Here is an 18,649-nt window from a genome sequence, read left to right as displayed (position 1 = left end):
TTCAGGAGGCTGAGATCTGAGGATCGTGGTTCAAAGCCAGCCTTGGCAGGAAATTCAGTGAGACTCTTATCTCCAATAAACCACCAGAAAACCGTGAGTAGCACTGTGGCTCTGGTGGTAGAACACTTACCTTGAGCTGAAGAGCTCAGGGACAGTGCCCAAGCCCAGAGTTCAAACCTCAGAAACAACAAGAAAAAGCTGTTTTCAATGTACATCATGTAAAAAGTATGTAACTTAAGAGCAGAGAAAGGAGGGGGAAAATGGGGGAGTATGAAGGAAGGGGTGACACTGACCAAGAAACAGTGTACTAAAAACCTAGCTTATGAAATGGTAATCTCTTTGTACAGCGATTTAATAATTTAAAAAATACATTTTAAAAATTCCACTAGGTTGACAGCACAGCTGTAATCTAAGCACTCAGGAGGCTGAGGAAGTAAGATCCTGAATTTGAGGCTAGCCTGGGCAACACATAGACCCTGTCTCCAAAACAAAACGAAAAGGCAATATAAACTAACAACAACAACAACAAAAGCAGACTGGACAGAGTTAATTCATCTTCATATAAAGTCAGGCAGAGAGAGTTGCTCAGTCATATGAACAAACACCTTTGAGTTTCTTGATTTTCCTGTCTGCTGTAGAACAAGGAAGAACAATATATTTAGGGTAATAGACATTGCTACCTGTCCTTAATCCAGACTTTTGGTTATCAAAACCATACCAGATTGCTCCTCAGCATTGATCTGCCTGCTGAGTACAATCTCAGCAGCTTCTAGTCTTCAGAAAGCTGGCATTTGTATCACTGTTAAGTTTGGTGCCTGAGCCCATTTTTCACACTGAATCATGGGTGTGCACACTCTGATTTTAATAATGAATTTTTTTCTCCATCAGGGATGGATGAATGAGATTTACAACTATGATCCAGAAACTTACCATGCGACTTTGACTCATTCAGTCTTTGTGAGACTTGAGGGTGGAACCTTAAGACTTTCCAAGCCCAATAAAAACATATCCAGGAGAGCAAGTTACAATGAAACAAAGCCAGAGGTCACCTACATCAGCCAGAAAATCTACGACCTCTCTGACAGCAAGGTGAGCATGAGTAATTTCAGAAGCAGACAGCTTAAATAAATGAAAAGCATGTGGAGTCTTGTTACTTTATTTCACACCCCTCTCCCCACCAAAAAAAAAAGTTTTGTTGTGGTTATTTAGGAATCAGTATGAATTAGGAAAGTACCTCTCAAACTTCAGTGTACAGATGAATCACCTGAGCGTCTTTCAAAGTATGGGTTCTTGTTCAGCAACTGTGGGCGGGGTTCTTCAGCCATACTGATGCTGCAGGCCCTCCAGCCACACCTCAGGAGCTGGGCATCCTATACTCATAGGTGCCAGAATACTAATAAAGTCTGCTCTTTAAGTGTGGAAATTGTGCAGATGCAAGAGAACTACATTTTGGAAAAGTAATATAGATTCCATTTTTATGAGAAATATAAATTATTTGATACTCTACAAAGTTTTGGATCTGATAATTTCATTTGAGTTATCTTTAAGGTTCTCCAAACAATGGAAGCATGGAATTTTTGTATACATTTTTTACTTGACACTCAGCATTGACTTAAGCTTCACATCTGAATTGATAATTTCCGCCCCCAGCTTAATTTTTACCCAGGGTCACTAGATTTAGGTGGTATCCAAACTTAGCAGGTGATAATCAGAAAGGCATTATAATTATGGTTCAACCTCCTAAAAGTCATAACTATTTGTACCTGTCAGATGATTCTTAAATATCTGCATTCTGGGATGATTTTGAAAAATGAATCATCTATAAAAATTTATTCCAATTTCTATGGTCATGTTATAGATAGATGTTAAAAATTATTTCACTTTCATCATTTTAGTCAGAAGTTCTAGGATACTTGTGTTGGTGCTATGCATAATATTAATGCACAGTGTGTCTTCTCTTTGGTATATGAATCATCATTTCCTTTCTCTGTAGATTTATCTTGTACCTAAAAGTTTGGCTCGCAAACGAATCTGGAATAAAAAGTACCCCATTTGTATCGAACTTGGTCGGCAAGATGACTTTATGGCTAAGGCTCAGACTGATAAAGAGACTTCTGAAGAGAAGCTACCAGCTGAAAGAGAGATGGGAAGCGAGGATCCTAAAAAGCCACCCCACCCTCAAGAGGGAACAAGACCTGGCCAGCGAGATCAGATACTGTATCTGTTTGGGAGAACTGGCAGAGAAAAAGAGGAGTGGTTTAGGAGATTTATTCTGGCATCAAAGCTGAAGTCAGACCTCAAGAAGCCACCTGGTGTTTCTGGAAGCAAAGCAGGTAATGGCATTGTGCTAAGTGCACATACATTTTTAAAGTGCCTTTAGGGAGAAGATTGGAAAGGAAGGAAGGAAGGAAGCTCACCCTGAATTGGTTACTCTCTACCACTTGAGGTATGGTCTCATGATTTACGAACCTTTAGATTGATCTCTATAACTCTTTATGCCAAGTCAGTTCACCAGCAATGGGTCCATTTGCAGATACATGTGGTTAGTTTTTTGTGGTTCCCTGGAATTACATTTGCTTTGTACATATTGTAATATTTTTTTTTTTCCTTTTTGCTTATGTGGTGCTGAGGAATCGAACCCAGGGTCTCAGGCATGCAAGGCAAGCGTTCTACCACTGAGCCACCTTCCCACCCCCCATATTGTAATGTTTTGAGGGAAGAGGCAACAGAAAAGCTTTGTTAAAGCATGAGGACTAGAGGTGGTAGAGCATGCACTTTGTATGTGCAAGGCCCTGAATTTGATTCCCAGCTGGGAAAGGGGGTGGAGAATAAGGTGAGTCTACGGGATACTTCAGGGGCTGGTGCTCTCAAGCTCCTAATGGAAAGATGGTCTCTTTGGAGTTTTCTGTGAGCGGTGGAATAGAGCTAATTTGCTTTCTGCTCACTTTCTATTTTGCCCTGATAGCATGCACTATTTATCCTGACTTTGGGCTGTGGCAGTGCTGTTTTGACCTTTTCCTAAAAGATCACCAGGAGCAAATAAATAAGTACCTGCCAGATGTACTTCATTGCTCCCATTTCTCTCAATTATCTTGGAGAAGAAAAAAACGTGTTTTAAACATTGGTTATCATGACATCCAAGGTATTTTTTTCCTGTGGAAAATAGCCCTGTAAATATATTTTAAGCATTTTAGCCGCTTTTCTACTTAACCCAGGATTTTCCTGGCTCAAGGCCATTTTTGTCATTTGTACTAATAGCTATCACTTCCTTGCTCCAGGGCTTTTGCCTACCCACAGCAGGCACAGCAGCCCCTCCGGGCACCTGACCCACAGCCGAAGCAGCAGCAAAGGCAGTGTGGAGGAGATCATGTCCCAGCCAAAGCAGAAGGAACTGGTGGGCAGTGTGAGGCAGAAGATGCTTCTAGACTACAGTGTGTACATGGGCAGGTGTGTGCCCCAGGAAAGCCAAAGCCCCCAGAGGAGTCCTGTGCAGAGCGCAGAGAGCAGTCCCACAGCTGGGAAAAAGGTAAAGGTGCCTGTGACCAGGACTTTCTGCTCTTCTTGAACTCATTTCATCATGCATGAGAGATTGAGCACCCATGTGCCAGGCACTCCATGTTCTAGGCTCTGGGAACACAGTGTTGAATGAGATGGAAAAGGACCCTTGTGCTCCAAAAAGAGCTCATGCTCTATTCAAAAAGACGACAAGAAGTGAACATCTAGTGGTTCATGGGAACCAAAGCTGGCTAAAGGAGACCCAACTGCTGTTTTAGATGGGTTGTGGTGGAGAATGTGACCATAGCACTGTGAGGGAGGAGATTCTCAGAAGGGGCTCCCGCAGAAGTTAAGGCCTCATAGCAGGAATGTGGTTGGGATATTATTCCAGGAACAGCAGTGAGGTTGGGGTGGCCAGACAATGGCCAAGGGCAAGAGAGGGAGGCTGCAGAATCAGCAGGATCCTGCAGATCAGTTTCTAGGGCGATAAGAGGCTCTGGGAGGGTTTGGCAGGAAGTGACATTGGTGACATTGGTCTAAGTCTTGGTGGAGAACAGTTGTAGGAGGAAAGCAGTGGGTGAGAAGGGCCTGCTGCCATGAGGGTGGGCTGAGGTCAGGTGGCAGCAGCGGTAGTGACAGTTGACTGGCTGGAGGAGGAGGAGCTGGCTAGATTTGCTGCCAGCTGGGCAAGAAAGTCCATGAGACTCTTTATCTCTAACCACCAAAAGCTGGAAGTAGAGGTGTAGCTCGAGTGGTAGAAGACCAGTCTTGAGTGAAAAGCTAAGGGAGAGTCCCTAGTCCCTGAGTTCAAGCCCTGAAACTGGTACACAAACACACAAAATAATAATACTTCTATTAGGGTAGTGAGATAAGGGGTGTTTTCTAGAATGCATACATGTTATTCTTACAGTCAGGGAAACAAGCAAAGATGGGAGAAGGGTCTTCTGTTGTATCCTGTCCTGGACCATGCTGATACCTGTGACACCTTTGTTAGCAGCAGCTGTGGACAGCAAAACTCAGGAACAGAGGCACTGAGCTCACTCTGTGGCAAAACGACTGGCTGGCATCATCCCTAGCCATTTATAATAGGAAATGTTACACTACAAACTTGAATACATTCATACAACTTTGGTTTTATTTATTTATTTTATTTTTATTTTTTTTGTCAGCCATGGGGCCTGAATTCTGGGCTTGGGCACTATCCCTCAGCTCTTCAGCTCAAAGCAAGCATACTACTACTTGATCCACAGCACCACTTCTGGTATTCTGAGTGGTTTATTGGAGAGAAGAGTCTCATGAACTTTTCTTGCCCGGGCTGGCTTTGAACCATGATCCTCAGATCAGATCTCAGCCTCTTGAGTAGCTAGGATTATAGGTGTGAGCCACCGGCACCTGGCTGGCTCACCGCTTTGGTTTTAGAAGTTTTGTTTTGTTTTGTTTTGTTTTGTTTTTTTGCCAGTCCTGGAGCTTGAACTCAGAGCCTAGGCGCTGTCCCTGAGCTTCTTTTGCTCAAGGCTAGCACTCTACCACTTGAACCACAGCGCCACTTCCAGCTTTTTCTGTGTATGTGGTACTGAGGAATCAAACCCAGGGCTTCATGCATGCCAGTTGAGCACTCTACCACTAAGCCACATCCCAGCCCTAGAAGTCAGTTTTTAATAAAATACATCTCAGCAGCTATTCAGACGGTCTGGATAGCCTTGTTCAGCCTCAGACCATTGAACTTCCCAAATGTTGTCTTTGGAAGCTGTCTGGGAAGTTATGCCTTCTAAACACAAGTGTGTAGTGGAAATAGAGAGATGAATATTCTCCTCACGTTCTCCCTGCAGCCAAATGGCAATATTAGGAAATGCCTGCACATTTATTCTTCTACCTCTAAATGTTTATGACAGTCGTTGGAAATGAGTTCTTCCGAGCAGCCCTGGAGTCCAGATCTCCGAGGCAAAGCTTCTTTGATGCATTGTCAGTGTTCTGCTGCTCTCGGCTTTCCTTTGTTCTTCATGCCACTGTGGAGAGAAGTCTACATTAGAAAATAGGAACTGTCAGAAAGGAAACCAGCCTGTCAGTTATTTCAGCACATCATGTGCCATTGGCTTGGACATACGTTGTGAAACAGCCTTTGTTTCTTGCTGTTTTATGTGAAACCTGTTTCCTGTGAAGACCAGCATTGTAAAGAAAAGCTGATAAAGGGGTGACTCTCCTGGTTTTTGTTTGTTTGTTTGCTTGTTTTTTGTTTTTGTTTTTGGTCGGTCGTTGGGCTTGAACTCTGGCCTGGGCGCTGTCCCTCAGCTCTTCAGCTCAAGGCTAGCACTCTACCACTTGAGCCACAGTGCCACTTCCTGCTTTTTCTGTTTATACGATACTGAGGAATGGAACCCAGGGCCTCATGCTTGCGACGCAAGCACTCTACCACTGAGCCACCTTCCTAGCCCAACTCTCCTTTTTGAGAAGGAGAAAAGTAAACTATTCTCTCTCTCTTTTTTTTTTTTTTTTTTGTCGGTCATGGGGCCTGAACTCTGGGCCTGGGCACTCTGAGCCTTTGGCTCAAGGCTAGCACTCTACCACTTGAGCCACAATGCCACTTCCAGCTTTTTTTTTGCTTATGTGGTGCTGAGGAATCAAACCCAGGGCCTCATGCATGCAAGGCAAGCACTCTACCACTGAGCCACCTTCCCAGCCCCAGACAGTCAGGGCTAATATGGGTAGCAGCTTGGAACTGTGTAGATAGCCTGGTGGTCATTGGTATCCCATTGATGACTGTGTAGATAATCTCCTGGAACTCAAAGACCATAACTTCTCAAAGGCTGCACTTTGTTGTCTTTGGGACCCAAGATGTCAGGCAGAGAGAAAAGTGACAGTAACACAGAACTTGTAGCATGACCGAGCAATTGTTGTCTAGGACCTGGTGCAGACTTCTGCCTGTCCGTCTAGGACCTGTGGCAGAAAATGTCCTCATTAATGTCCAAAGACATGACAGCACTAAAAAGCCCAGATAGAATGGCCACAGCCATTGGAGTGAGGTAGGGCCATGTCTGAAATGCAAGAACCAACATGTATTTGTTTGAAACTAGGATTTCTTTTTTGTTGTTGTTAATTAAACAAGATTCTTGTTGGGCTCTGGGTAGTTCACACCTATAGTCCTAGCTGCTCAGGAGGAATAGCTACTGGATCTAGAGGATTGTGATTCCAGGCCTGCCTGGGAAGAAAAGTTGGATAGACTTATTTTACAAATTCCAGCAGAATGTAGAGCTCAAGTGGTAGAGTGCCTGCCTGGTAAGCCAGCCAGCTGAGCAAGTGCATGGCCCTGAGTTCAAGCTCCAGTATTGCCCCTCCTCCCCCTCATCACTACTCATGAGAGATCTTGGAAAACATCCAAATAAATATTCTTAGGGCTAGGAATGTGGCTTAGTGGTAAAGTACTTGCCTGGCATGCATGTAGCCTTGGGTTTGATTCCTCAGTACTACATAAACAGAAAAAACCGGAAGTGGCACTGTGGCTCAGTGGTAGAGTGCTAGCCTTGAGCAAAAGAAGCTCAGGGACAGTGCCCAGGCCCTGAGTTCAAGCCCCAGGACTGGGGGTTGAGGGGGCAGGGACGGGGAGAGAAGCATTCCTAGAACATGGCATATGTAGTAGCATAAGACTGAAAAAATTTGAGTGAACTCCCAGGTCTCCAAAGAGAGCAAACACAGATAGCTTTGCCTTGAGAAGTAGTCAGGGCTGCTGAGCAGTCTACTGGGCTTGGGCAAGGCCCTGTGTCTGGCTCTCTGGCTCAGACCCTCAAAAGTCTGGACTTCAGAACTATCACATGTAGCTTTGTCCCTAGACCTTGGGGAGCTTCACAGTCAGACTGCAAGTGACTTATGTACTGTACCCCTGGCTTAGGCACACAGTTGTGATGTGGGACAGTTACAGCTGCTCAGAACAGGTCACACTGGCATGAATGCCCAAGTACAAGGCACAGAGAAGATGACCATGAGTGGCATATGGCCATAGCATGGGTGCTGGATAGATATGAAAGGGTGAGCAATGTACAGCTTCCTGCACATCTGGATCTTTTGATTTGCTTTCCAAAGCTCATTGGTTCTAGGGTGCTATAAAAAAAAAATTCTGTCACACTCCGGGGGAGGAGGGAGATGGCATGACTAACCTAAAGGTCCATCCAAAGCAATAAAAGAAAGGAGAGAAAAGTCTCTGAGTCAGGCTGACTCTTAAACTAGGGACTTATCTCTCACATGGGAGCAGATTCACTCACATCTTTACCAGGGTACTGGGACACATGAATGAGACAACTTGAGGAATCTTGTATGTGAATAGCAGTGTGTGGACTACAGCAATAACCACAGTAACAATGCTGCCTTTCTGAGTTCTGAGCCTATTACCTGTGCTAGCATTGAATTTCGTAGTGCCCTCTGCAGCTATTGCTGCTGTTTTCCCTCCTTTATCCCTATCTCTAGCCCTTGCCAGACTGAGACACATTGTCTGCTCCTAGTCTAGGACATTAGAGGCATAGCTTTGCTCACAGCAGCCAGGGAAGATGTTTCAGGAAGGCGGCTGTATCAAGGGCAGTTGAGGGTGAGTTGGGGAGAACAGCTGTCGTATGGCACACATCCCATCTCTTCATCTCATGGAGAGGAGGCTTCTGAAACTCCTGATGCAGCTTAACTCAGTGTTTTTGGAGGTGTGATACAAGCAGGCATCAGTATTTTTAAGATCAAGATCAAGATCAAGGCCAAACTTGAGTTCTGGCCAATGGGAAACTGAGTTCTTCCTGGAGAAGTATGGGCCTGACGAGTACATGTCTAGGCCTCAGCTAGGAAAAAGAGAAAGCAGGCATTTGATAGATAATGTTGATACCAAGTTAATTTAGGAGACTGGGTGATTTTTCTGATAATGCTGTGGGATATTAGCTGTTCACAGGAAGATTGGTAGAAAAAGAAAACAAAGAAGGTTACAGCTGCAATGGCGGCTTTCATTTCTCCTTTTTCTATTCACAGTCATGACAGGGGACTTGTAATTTATAGGAACAAATCTCAGCTCATGCAGTCCTGTTTCCATAGGAAGGGCCTTGCGAGACTTTTTGAAAATAAGCACCTGTCTTATTCTCCAGTTGTCTCCTAGCTAATTTTGGTTCCTTTTCTTTTACCAGTTGCCAGAGGCTCCACCCTCTGAGGAGGGAGAACGAGAAGCCTGGGTGAATGCCTTGCTTGGAAGAATATTTTGGGACTTCTTAGGCGAGAAATACTGGTCAGATCTGGTGTCTAAGAAAATCCAGATGAAACTCAGCAAAATAAAGGTATTGTTTTCAATCCACAAGGCTTCTAAGTCCCCAGTTCTTCATTTCTGGATGTTCTATGTCTCTTATTCTAAGTGAAAAGTAACTTAAGCATATATATACGAGGGTGCAAAGTTCTTCTCAGACAACACATACAGACCACATCTGGGGACCCACATGAATGTTCTGTCTACTTGTCTCCTTATGTTGCCACATCCTTATGACTTAGGAAGATGTGAGCTCCTGAAAGTGATTCATTTTAAGTAGTTCTCTTTGAATTAGAAACAATCTTCAATTGTCTGTCCAGAACCCATCTAGGCTTATAGTGATCCAGGCTGAATGGTCCATTTGAAAGAAATCCTGGGCCAGTTAGCGCCAGTTCTAAATATGTCTGTGGTTGACCTTTGCTTTTGGCTAGGTAGCACTTTATTTTGGGCTCTCTGCTGAAGAAAAACTCTTGATGCTAAGCCAGGCCCACTTGGAAGTGAGTTAAAGCTGCCTAAGTGTTCCTTATGATGGTCATTAAAGTGTCATGTGCTAACCAGGAGACTTTTTGAAGGCTCCTTAGATGCAAATCTTGAGCCTGACCAAAATCCCACCAAGGGAGAATACTTTGGTCCCCAAGTCTTCATTGAGGCTTTGCATGGCTGGTTGCTTAAGACAGTGGTCTGAAGTGTTTTGGATAATTGATACCTTCAAAAAGCAGAAACATGTGGATCCTTTCCCTTGCTAAAAGCATGCTGAGCCTGGCACAGTGTGCAGATCTGTAATCCCAGCTGTGTTGGAAGGGTAGGAGAATTACAGTCTGAGGCCACCTGCAGAAAGGTCTGGAGGCTGTGGCCCAATACCTCCAAAAGGGGAAGGGGCGGGGAGGGGGGGGGGAGCAAAAGAGAATACACACTGAGAAAAATTGAAAATTTTACTCATAATTTTAGAGAACTCTAGGTCAAGAAACTGAGCTAACGTAAAACTAGAAGGAAACATGAGCATAACGAGCTTCAGTTCAATTTTAGTCTTTTCTCTGGGTAAAGAACACCCATATCTGAGTGCTGGTAGCTCCTGTCTATAATCTTAGCTATTCAGGATGAGATCAGGATATGGGTTCAAAGTAAGCTTAGGCAGAGAAGTCTGTGAGACTCTTATCTCCAAATAACCACCAGAAAACCAGAAGTGGAGCTGTGGCTCAAAGTGGTAGAATGCTAGCCTTGAGCACAAAAGCTCTGGGATAGTACTCAGGCCCTGAGCTTAAGTCCCCATGACAGACACTCCTCTTCCCCCCGCCCCCCCATCCCCCGCGCCCAAAAAACCTAGTCAAGTTATGGCAGTATACCTGCCACCTGCAGATGGGTATCTCTTCCTTCCCCTCTCCCCTGCAAATAAAGAAAAGGAGCTGCCTTCTGCAACTGGAAATACAGAATTGGGGGCAGAGCTCTTTGTGTTCTCCAAATAAGTTGAGGATTGATCCCACTTCTTCTAGCCAGACCCATTGGAAGGGCAAGCTCGCCCTTTTTCCAAGGTGGGAAGACAGCTCTTGGATCAGAAAGAAAGTAGGGTATGTTTAAGCTCTCCTGGCCAGTGGTTTCAAACATTCCAAAGGCATTGGGAAGCATTTCCCAGCCTTCTTTCGGGAATTCTGGTGCCTTAGCCCTGTGGTGGAGTATGATTATTCCTCATTCTGTAAGAAGTCAAAGAAAAGCCTCCCTGCCTGCTTTCCTATTTCTCTTCCTTCCTCCTTCCCTCTCTTTTTTCTTGGGGGTGGTGGTGCTTGAACTCAGGACCTGGGTGCTATCCCTGAGTTCTTTTGCTCAAGCCTAGTGCTCTACCATTTGAGCCACAGCTCCACCTCCAGCGTTTTGGTAGTTAATTGCAGGTAAGAGGCTCACAGATTTGTTTGCCTATATTGGTTTCTATCTGCGGTCCTCAGATCTCAGCCTCATGAATTTATAGGCATAAGCCAGCAGCTCACATGCTGGACATGTAGGCTTTTGCAGAAGTTGAAGGAAAGTCTCAGACTCTGATTTTCTCTTTGTGCTGGTCATGTAGGTTTTTACAGTCCAAAAGCTTAAACTTCCCCTTGCTTTTGAGGTCCAAAGTACTAAAAGGTTAGAATGGAAAAGAAGGGGCTACATTGAGCAGTCAGAGAGTTCAGAAGGGGCTGTGACCCTTCTGTCGTCAGCTCTGCCCTCACCTCCCACCTGAACTGCTGCCTCACAAAGTGACCTGAAGACAAGAGGAGATCCAGTCAGGAACAGACAGGGAGGCAGGAGGATAGTTGCAGCATCTGGACTTGTCCTGCAGTCTCAGATCGTCACCGCTGCACATGAAGATGGCTGTTGTGAAAGAGCAGCTGTATGCGCATCTGGTGCCCTAGGATGACTTTCAGACAAACTGAGTTTCTGCACCAGTAGCAAGTATGCTCTTAACTTTGGCAGCAGAGGAAGTATAGTCTTGGGGCTGTGGGATTTTGTATCATCAGATGCTGCTGTCATTGCACACCGTGTTTGACTTATCACCCACTGCACTGAGCATGTCCAATATACCTGACAGTTCTGTAACTATTTGAGTTTACTCAAGACGATAAGAAAAATAAAATTTTCCTAGGTTCCCATCTCACTGAAGTGGCCTTTGAGTGGGAAGCAAACAGTTTCTAAGTTGAATGTCACAAGAGAGTGAGGTCTCTTGCTTTCTTCAGTGTAGGAAAGAGGCTGCTCCTGGGCAGAATGCTGAACAATGAAAGGAGGAGCTAGCTGTAGGTGTTCTAGATTCTTGGCTTTGAGCAGGTAGATGGGTGAACAATAGGGAAAAGGACCTGTTGGTCATCCCTCCCCACTATGTTCGCTATAGTTGGAAGCCACCCACTGTGTTCCTTCTCAGTGCCAGGTGCCTTCAGGGTCTGTCTCAGCTCCTTCTGTCGCCTTATGGGGAACATAGAGTACAGGATGTGGTCCGAGAGAGAGGTGTGACAGAAGAAAAGGGACAGTTACCTTCCTGCTTCAGGTCAGTGTGAGACTTGTGTTGCTATGGAAACACTGTTGAAGGTAGCCTATTCCTTGGCCAGCCTTAGGATATGTCACTGACCTGACAGGTTCCTGAAATGCTGGGTCTTTGAATAACAATAACAGAAAAAAAAAAGCATGGCACCAAGTATGCAAGATTTGGGTACGTGCTTGGCCAAGTAGCATTTTTTTAGGTTGATAACTCAACTCTACTTAAAAACATGCATGCTTTGGAAATTTTCCCCAATACGGCAGCCAACAATCCACAAACACATTTGAACTCTGGGTTCATCACAGATATAAATACCTCTCTCTAACATAAACTACCATAGCCCTATAAAGAATCAGACATGAAGTTCTCTATTTGGTGAGGTGAACCTTGAAGTTGATGCTCTTCTGTAGAAAGGCAGCTGAAAGAGATCCAACCAAGTCGCCTGACCACATGGAGCCTCATCTTGAGGGGCATATTCAGCTGTTAGTTAGTTTTCAAAAGTCTTAGTTTTTATAAACTTACTTTAATGTTCAAGAGAAGTCTGTGAGGATAGAAAGGACTAGGACCTGCAACATTTAAAAAATGTGTTAAGCTATGCGCGGGTAGCTCCCACCTGTAATCCTAGCTACTCAGGAGGCTGAAATCTGAGGATCCTGGTTCAAAGCCAGCCCAGGCAGGAGAAAGTCTGTAAGACTCTTATCTCCAATTAACCACCAGAAAACCAGAAATGGCACTGTGGCTCAATGGTAGAGCTCTTGCTTTGAGCTGAAGATCTCAGGGACAGCACCCAGGCCCAGAGTTCAAGCCCTACAACCAACACCCCCCAAAATATGTTAAAGAATGCTCTAGTAGTAAGAGCAGTTTGATACTGGCAAAAACCAGGGAGCTCAATACAGACTCCAGTGTGGTGGGGAATCTATATTTAAAGATGGAAGTAAAGATTAGTGCTCCTGCCGGGCACTGGTGGCTCACGCCTGTAATCCTAGCTACTCAGGAGGCTGAGATCTGAGGATCGCGGTTCAAAGCCAGCCCGGGCAGGAGAGACTGTGAGACTCCTATCTCCAATAAACCACCAGAAAACCGGAAGTGGCACTGTAGCTCAAGTGGTAGAGCACTTGCCTTGAGCTGAAGAGCTGAGGGACAGTGCCCAGGCCCAGAGTTCAAGCCCCACGACCGACAAAAAAAAAAAAAAAAGAGGGGCTGGGAAGGTGGCTCAGTGGTAGAGTGCTTGCCTTGCATGCATGAGGCCCTGGGTTCGATTCCTCAGCACCACATAAGCAAACAGAAAAAAGCCGGAAGTGGCACTGTGGCTCAAGTGGTAGGAGCGCTAGCCTTGAGCTGAAGAGCTGAGGGACAGCGCCCAGGCCCAGAGTTCAGGCCCCATGACCGGACCAAAAAAAAAAAAAAAAAGATTAGTGCTCCATAAATAGATTGAGTTTACTAACCCATTTGTGGGGGAGAATAAGTTGGATCACCGATTTGCATGTTACATTAAAATAACAATATGAAGACTTAAAAATAAACAGACAGGAGCGTGGCTTAAGTGGTAAAGTGCATGCCTACTAAGTCCAAGGCCCTGAGTTCAATCCTCAGTAATGAAAAGAACAAAACAAAACTACATACACAAATCCAGACAGGAAATAATGAAATAATTGTACAATCTTGAGATAAATAGGACTTTGTGACCATGACACCAATATTCTTACAATTTTTGTCCCTCTAGAATAAATTCTGCTGATAAATTTGAGGGTGTGGATTAGTCAAGGTCCGTCATGAATAACCAGATAATGTTACACTCAGACGAATAACTGGAAGGGACGTAGGAGTCCAGAAGGGAGACTGCAGAACATCTGGGCCAACAGAAGTGGGATGCTGTGCCCTTCCCTGAAATTACCAGATCTCAGAGAGTAGCTATATGGAGAACTGCCTGCTCACTGGAGCTGTGTCCTTCAGTGAGGGAAGGACACAAACACCTGACAGCACTTCTCCCTGTCTCCTACCCCTTCCCATTGGTATATCCTGTTACCAAAGTCCAACCAGAAGGCAAGAGATAGTGGATGCAGTCTACACAGACCAGCTGCAGTACAGAGGATGATGGAGTGTGGACACGGGGCAGACAGCAAATGTCCAGCATGGGCCAAAGGGATGTGATTTTTTTTTCCAAGAATTTCAGCACATGTGATAGGTTTGTTGAAGCGTTGTAACAATTTCTGACTTCCCATTACTAATCTAAGAGAGCTTCATTGCCCTAAACTTTACCAGCTCTGGGTCTTACTGATTCTCCAATAGGGCTAGCTCTTTCTCCACAAGCAGATAGATCTCTTGTCATTTGCCATGCCTCAGAGAAGCTTGATTGAGCCCCCCGCCCCAACCCCCAACCCATTACTTGCTTTAAGAGGTTATAATGAGACTAAAAGTGGACCCCAGCCTATCACCATGCACCAACATTAACTCAAAGTAGATTAAAGACCTTAACATTAAACCTGAATCTTCGAAACTACTGTAGGACAGAGTAGGAGAGACACTTGAACTTATAGGCACAGGAAGGAACTTCCTGAACAGAGTCCCAGGGTCACAACAAATTGGAGAGAGACTTGACAAATGGGACTACCTTAAAGTAAAAAGCTTCTGCACAGCTAAAGCTCTCGAAACCAAGCTAGAAAGACAACCAACTAATTGGGAAAAAAATATTTACCAGCAATATATCAGACAAGGGGTTAATATCCAGTATATATAGGGAACTCAAGAAACTAATCCCTCCCAAACCTAACAAACCAATTACTAAATGGGCAAGGGAACTAAAGAGAGACTTCTCAGATGAAGAAATAAAAATGGCAAAGAAACACATGAGGAAATGTTCATCATCCCTGGTTGTGAAGGAAATGCAAATAAAGACAACCCTGAGATACCACCTTACCCCAGTCAGAATGTCCCACATCCACAAGTCAGCCAACGACAAATACTGGAGGGGATGCGGAGAAAAAGGAACCCTATTACACTGCTGATGGGAATGTACACTTATACAACCACTTTGGAAAGCAGTCTAGAGGGTCCTCAGAAAGTTAAATATTGACCTCCCCTATGACCAGCCATACCACTTCTAGGCATCTATCCTGAACAACAGGAACCAATATACAAGGACACATGCACCTCCATGTTTATTGCAGTACTGTTCACAATAGCTAAGATATGGAAACAACCCAGATGTCCCATCATAGATGAATGGATCCAAAAATTGTGGTATCTGTACATAATGAAATATTATGCAGCCATTAGAAATGACAAAATAATGACATTTGCAGGGAAATGGATGGAGTTAGAAGAAAACATGTTGAGCGAGGTAAGCCAAGAGCAAAGAGACAAATGGTACATGGTCTCCCTGATAAGTGGATGTTAAATCCAAAATGTTAGGTGATACGACAAAATTAACAGAACTTAAGAAACAAAGAACTTCTACTCATCTGCTCGAACCACTACTAAATAACCCCATGCTGCTGATCACATGTATGGTGTATATGTGTACACCATTATATGTTAGAGACCGTGATAGAACAATTTGCTCCAGGAAAGTTAGAATGTGTTTGTGACTTTTAATTGAGCATCACTATCCCACAATACTGTGAAGTTTGGGAAATTATGTAATCACTTAATCACAGTTTTTAAAAAAGCCAGAAAAAAAAAAGGTTATGATATTTGTCTACTTATTTATCTCTGCCTCTCCAGTAGAAACCTCATGAAAGCAAGGAACTGGATACCTTGTATACAATGAAATTTGGTTAAATAAATGATGTGCCCCCCAAACTTTGGCCACTATCCCCTCTAAAAGTATGTTGAATTCTGACTTACCTTAATATTTTTAATTAACATATTTTATTAGCATACATCTATTTGTATGGGGGGAGGTTATCGTAGCATTGCTGCTAGGTTGCTAATGTCTCTCCATTCATTGTTTGCTTTTTTTCTCTAGCTCCCCTACTTTATGAATGAGCTAACCCTGACAGAGCTTGACATGGGAGTGGCTGTGCCAAAAATCCTTCAGGCCTTCAAACCTTATGTTGATCACCAAGGTAACTGTTAACTGACTCTAGGGTAGAACTTACCATTGATGTGAGTATTCAAATGTTTCCCTTGTTTCAAGGCTTTGTTGCTGAGAGGGAGTTAGGATCTTCTTAACCATCCTGTTCCATGCTGGGCATCTTTTGTTCTTAACAACCACGGCTTTTCACTATGAAGAATGGAATGGATCCAGGCTTTCCCTCCTGTCCTCCTCTCCCACTTGTCAGGGGCTGAGCTTCCATGTGGGTTGCAGTTCTTTCCAGGTGTGAACAGTGGTCTGGGTTTCAGCCCCACTGCCCTCTTCCAGGCTGCTCTCATACATCGGCCCTGGCCCCTTCTCTATTCCAACTATTCCCATCACATCTTTACCTTGCCCCAACTTCTAGATCACAGCTTTTTTTTTTGACATTCCTATCTTTGATCTCTATATTCTTAAACTCCTAATAGGCATTCAGTGTTTGAAAGATGAAGACATATGTTCAAAGGCAATATTTTGAGAGAGAGACTGTCTGCTTGGAAGAAAGCTCTCAGATTTAAGTTTTTTGTTTTTGTTTTTTTGGGTCCGGTCGTGGTGCCTGAACTCTGGGCCTGGGCGCTGTCCCTCAGCAATTCAGCTCAAGGCTAGGGCTCTACCACTTAAGTCACAGCGCCACTTCCGGCTTTTTTCTTTTTTGCTTATGTGGTGCTGAGGAATCGAATCCAGGGCCTCAAGTATGCAAGGCAAGCACTCTACCACTGAGCCACCTTCCCAGCCCTCAGATTTAAGTTTTTAAACATGCTACTGATACTTTATCAACACTTGACTCTATGAATGAAGGAAAAAAATCTGAATGTGGAGAGAATCAAAAAGAATTATGAGGATGATGTAAAGATTTATGTCTTTAGTGTCATGTAGTCTTAAAAGGATCTCAGCAGGGAAAACAGTAAAAAGGAGAACTAGGCCAAGTATATGGAGCAATAGCCTGTTGACATGTAGGAAAAGTCTCATCATTTTCTTTACTGTAGCAGCCCTTGCTACTGAACCCCTATCCACTCACACCCTATTTACCTTATTCCCAAACTAGCCCAGGAACAAGGTGGGAAAAAAGGAAATACAGAATTTCAAGGGAATGGAAGTCAATGTTTTTTAGAATTGGTAAGGTATAGGAGTAACTTTTCTCTGAGCATGCCTGTAATCCTAGTTATTCAGGAGACAGATCTGAGGATCATAGTTTGAAGCCAGCTTGGGCAGGAAAGTCTGAGATTTTTTTCTCCAACTAACCAGCAAAAAAGTTGGGAATGGAGGGGCTGGGGGTTTAGCCCAGTGGAAGGGCGCCTGCCTGGCGCGCACAAAGCCCTAGGTTCGGTCCTCAGCCCTGGAAGAAAAAAAGGAAAAAAAAAGTTGGAAATGGAGATGTAGCTCAAGAATGCCAGATTGGAGTGAAAAAGATAAGGATAGCACCCAGGCCCTAAGTTGAGGCCACAGGACCAGCACCAAAAAAAAAAACAAAAACAATTTTTTTCCATATTGATTTATCAGGTGACTCTTGAGTGTATTTAGTTAAATGATTTTTTTCCAGTTATATTTGAGGTAAATATGAGGTTTTTTTTTTGTTTTTTTTTTTTTTGGGGGGGGGGTCCTGTCGTGGGGCCTGAACTCTGGGCCTGGGTGCTGTCCCTCAGCTCTTCAGCTCAAGGCTAGCGCTCTACCACTTGAGCCACAGCTCCACTTCTGGCTTTTTTCTTTTTGCTTATGTGATGCTGAGGAATTGAATCCAGGGCCTCATGTATGCAAGGCAAGTGCTCTAACACTGAGCCACCTTCCCAGCCCCATGAGCAGGTTTTTCTGACTCTACAGTTAACAGCTCTGCAGATCTTTCTAGTAATATTTCACCTGACAGTACACTGATCATCTGATTGATTTCAGAGAAAGACAGATAAGAGTATTGGCAAATCTAGAAGTCTACATGATACCTACATGTTCAGATCTCACCCCTCAATTACATCTGCATCTTGGTGAATCTGAGTGCTGCTGGGTTTTGGTAATTTCTGGTTCACTGGAAAACCAGGCAAGATTGGAACTCTTGCAGGTGGTTTAGATGGAGTTTTTAGTAACATGCACAATTTTAAAAGATATTGCATTGATGTGTTAGCTGCATAGCTCTGATCCATCTCGTTGATGTAAAAAGCTATCTCCCTTGCCTTCCTCTCTGTTGCCCTTTGGTCTTTGCCTCTTCAGGCAAACTGACTGGTATCACGCTGATAAATGATCAGCTCACCCAAACTTCCTGAGAGTCAGGCTTTTAAAAACTAAATATGTAAGCTGGGCGCTGGTGGCTCACGCCTGTAATCCTAGCTACTCAGGAGGCTGAGATCTGAGGATTGCGGTTCCAAGCCAGGCCCGGGCAGGAGAGACCGTGAGACTCCTATCTCCAATAAACCACCAGAAAACCGGAAGTGGCGCTGTAGCTCAAGTGGTAGAGCGCTCACCTTGAGCTGAAGATCTGAGGGACAGTGTCCAGGCCCAGAGTTCAAGCCCCACGACCGACAAAAAAAAAAAAAAAAAAGCTAAATATGTAGACATGCTATATTTTCTAATGTGCTAGCACTCTCTTATCTAAGAACTGTTCTTTGCTGAACTAATAAGAATTTTCAAGGAGAGGGTATAGGGCCACGGAGGGCTTTGTGGCATGTAAGAAAAGTATCCCTGTGGCTTTGAACTCTCTGATCTCCCGCTGCTTTGGTCAGACTTTGAGGATAATTCAAGACCTAAATTTTGAACTTCTTTCCTGTTCCTCATGAGCAGGAGCTGGGGGCAAGACATTTCAACTATAAATATCAAAGCTTTCATGATTTTT

General features: G+C 44.1%; 1 protein-coding gene across 4 annotated transcripts in view; it reads left to right on the top strand.

The window, feature by feature from the left end:
• The window catches only part of Tex2 (testis expressed 2), a 108,530-nt gene that overhangs the window by 69,871 nt on the left and 20,010 nt on the right, over positions 1-18,649 (top strand). For all 4 annotated transcript variants that reach the window (XM_069993084.1, XM_069993082.1, XM_069993083.1 and 1 more), the window contains 5 exons: positions 889-1,089; positions 1,994-2,333; positions 3,279-3,526; positions 8,643-8,789; positions 15,724-15,823. In XM_069993084.1, coding sequence (XP_069849185.1) covers positions 889-1,089; positions 1,994-2,333; positions 3,279-3,526; positions 8,643-8,789; positions 15,724-15,823 — 1,036 coding nt within the window. The remainder of the gene's footprint in view (positions 1-888; positions 1,090-1,993; positions 2,334-3,278; positions 3,527-8,642; positions 8,790-15,723; positions 15,824-18,649) is intronic.

Source organism: Dipodomys merriami, unplaced genomic scaffold (genome assembly GCF_024711535.1).
Source record: "Dipodomys merriami isolate MVZ:Mamm:240054 unplaced genomic scaffold, mDipMer1.0.p SCAF_42, whole genome shotgun sequence".
Classification (NCBI taxonomy): domain Eukaryota; kingdom Metazoa; phylum Chordata; class Mammalia; order Rodentia; family Heteromyidae; genus Dipodomys; species Dipodomys merriami.
The sequence above is the reverse complement of the archived record's forward strand: the minus strand, read 5'-3'. Positions and strand labels throughout refer to the sequence as shown.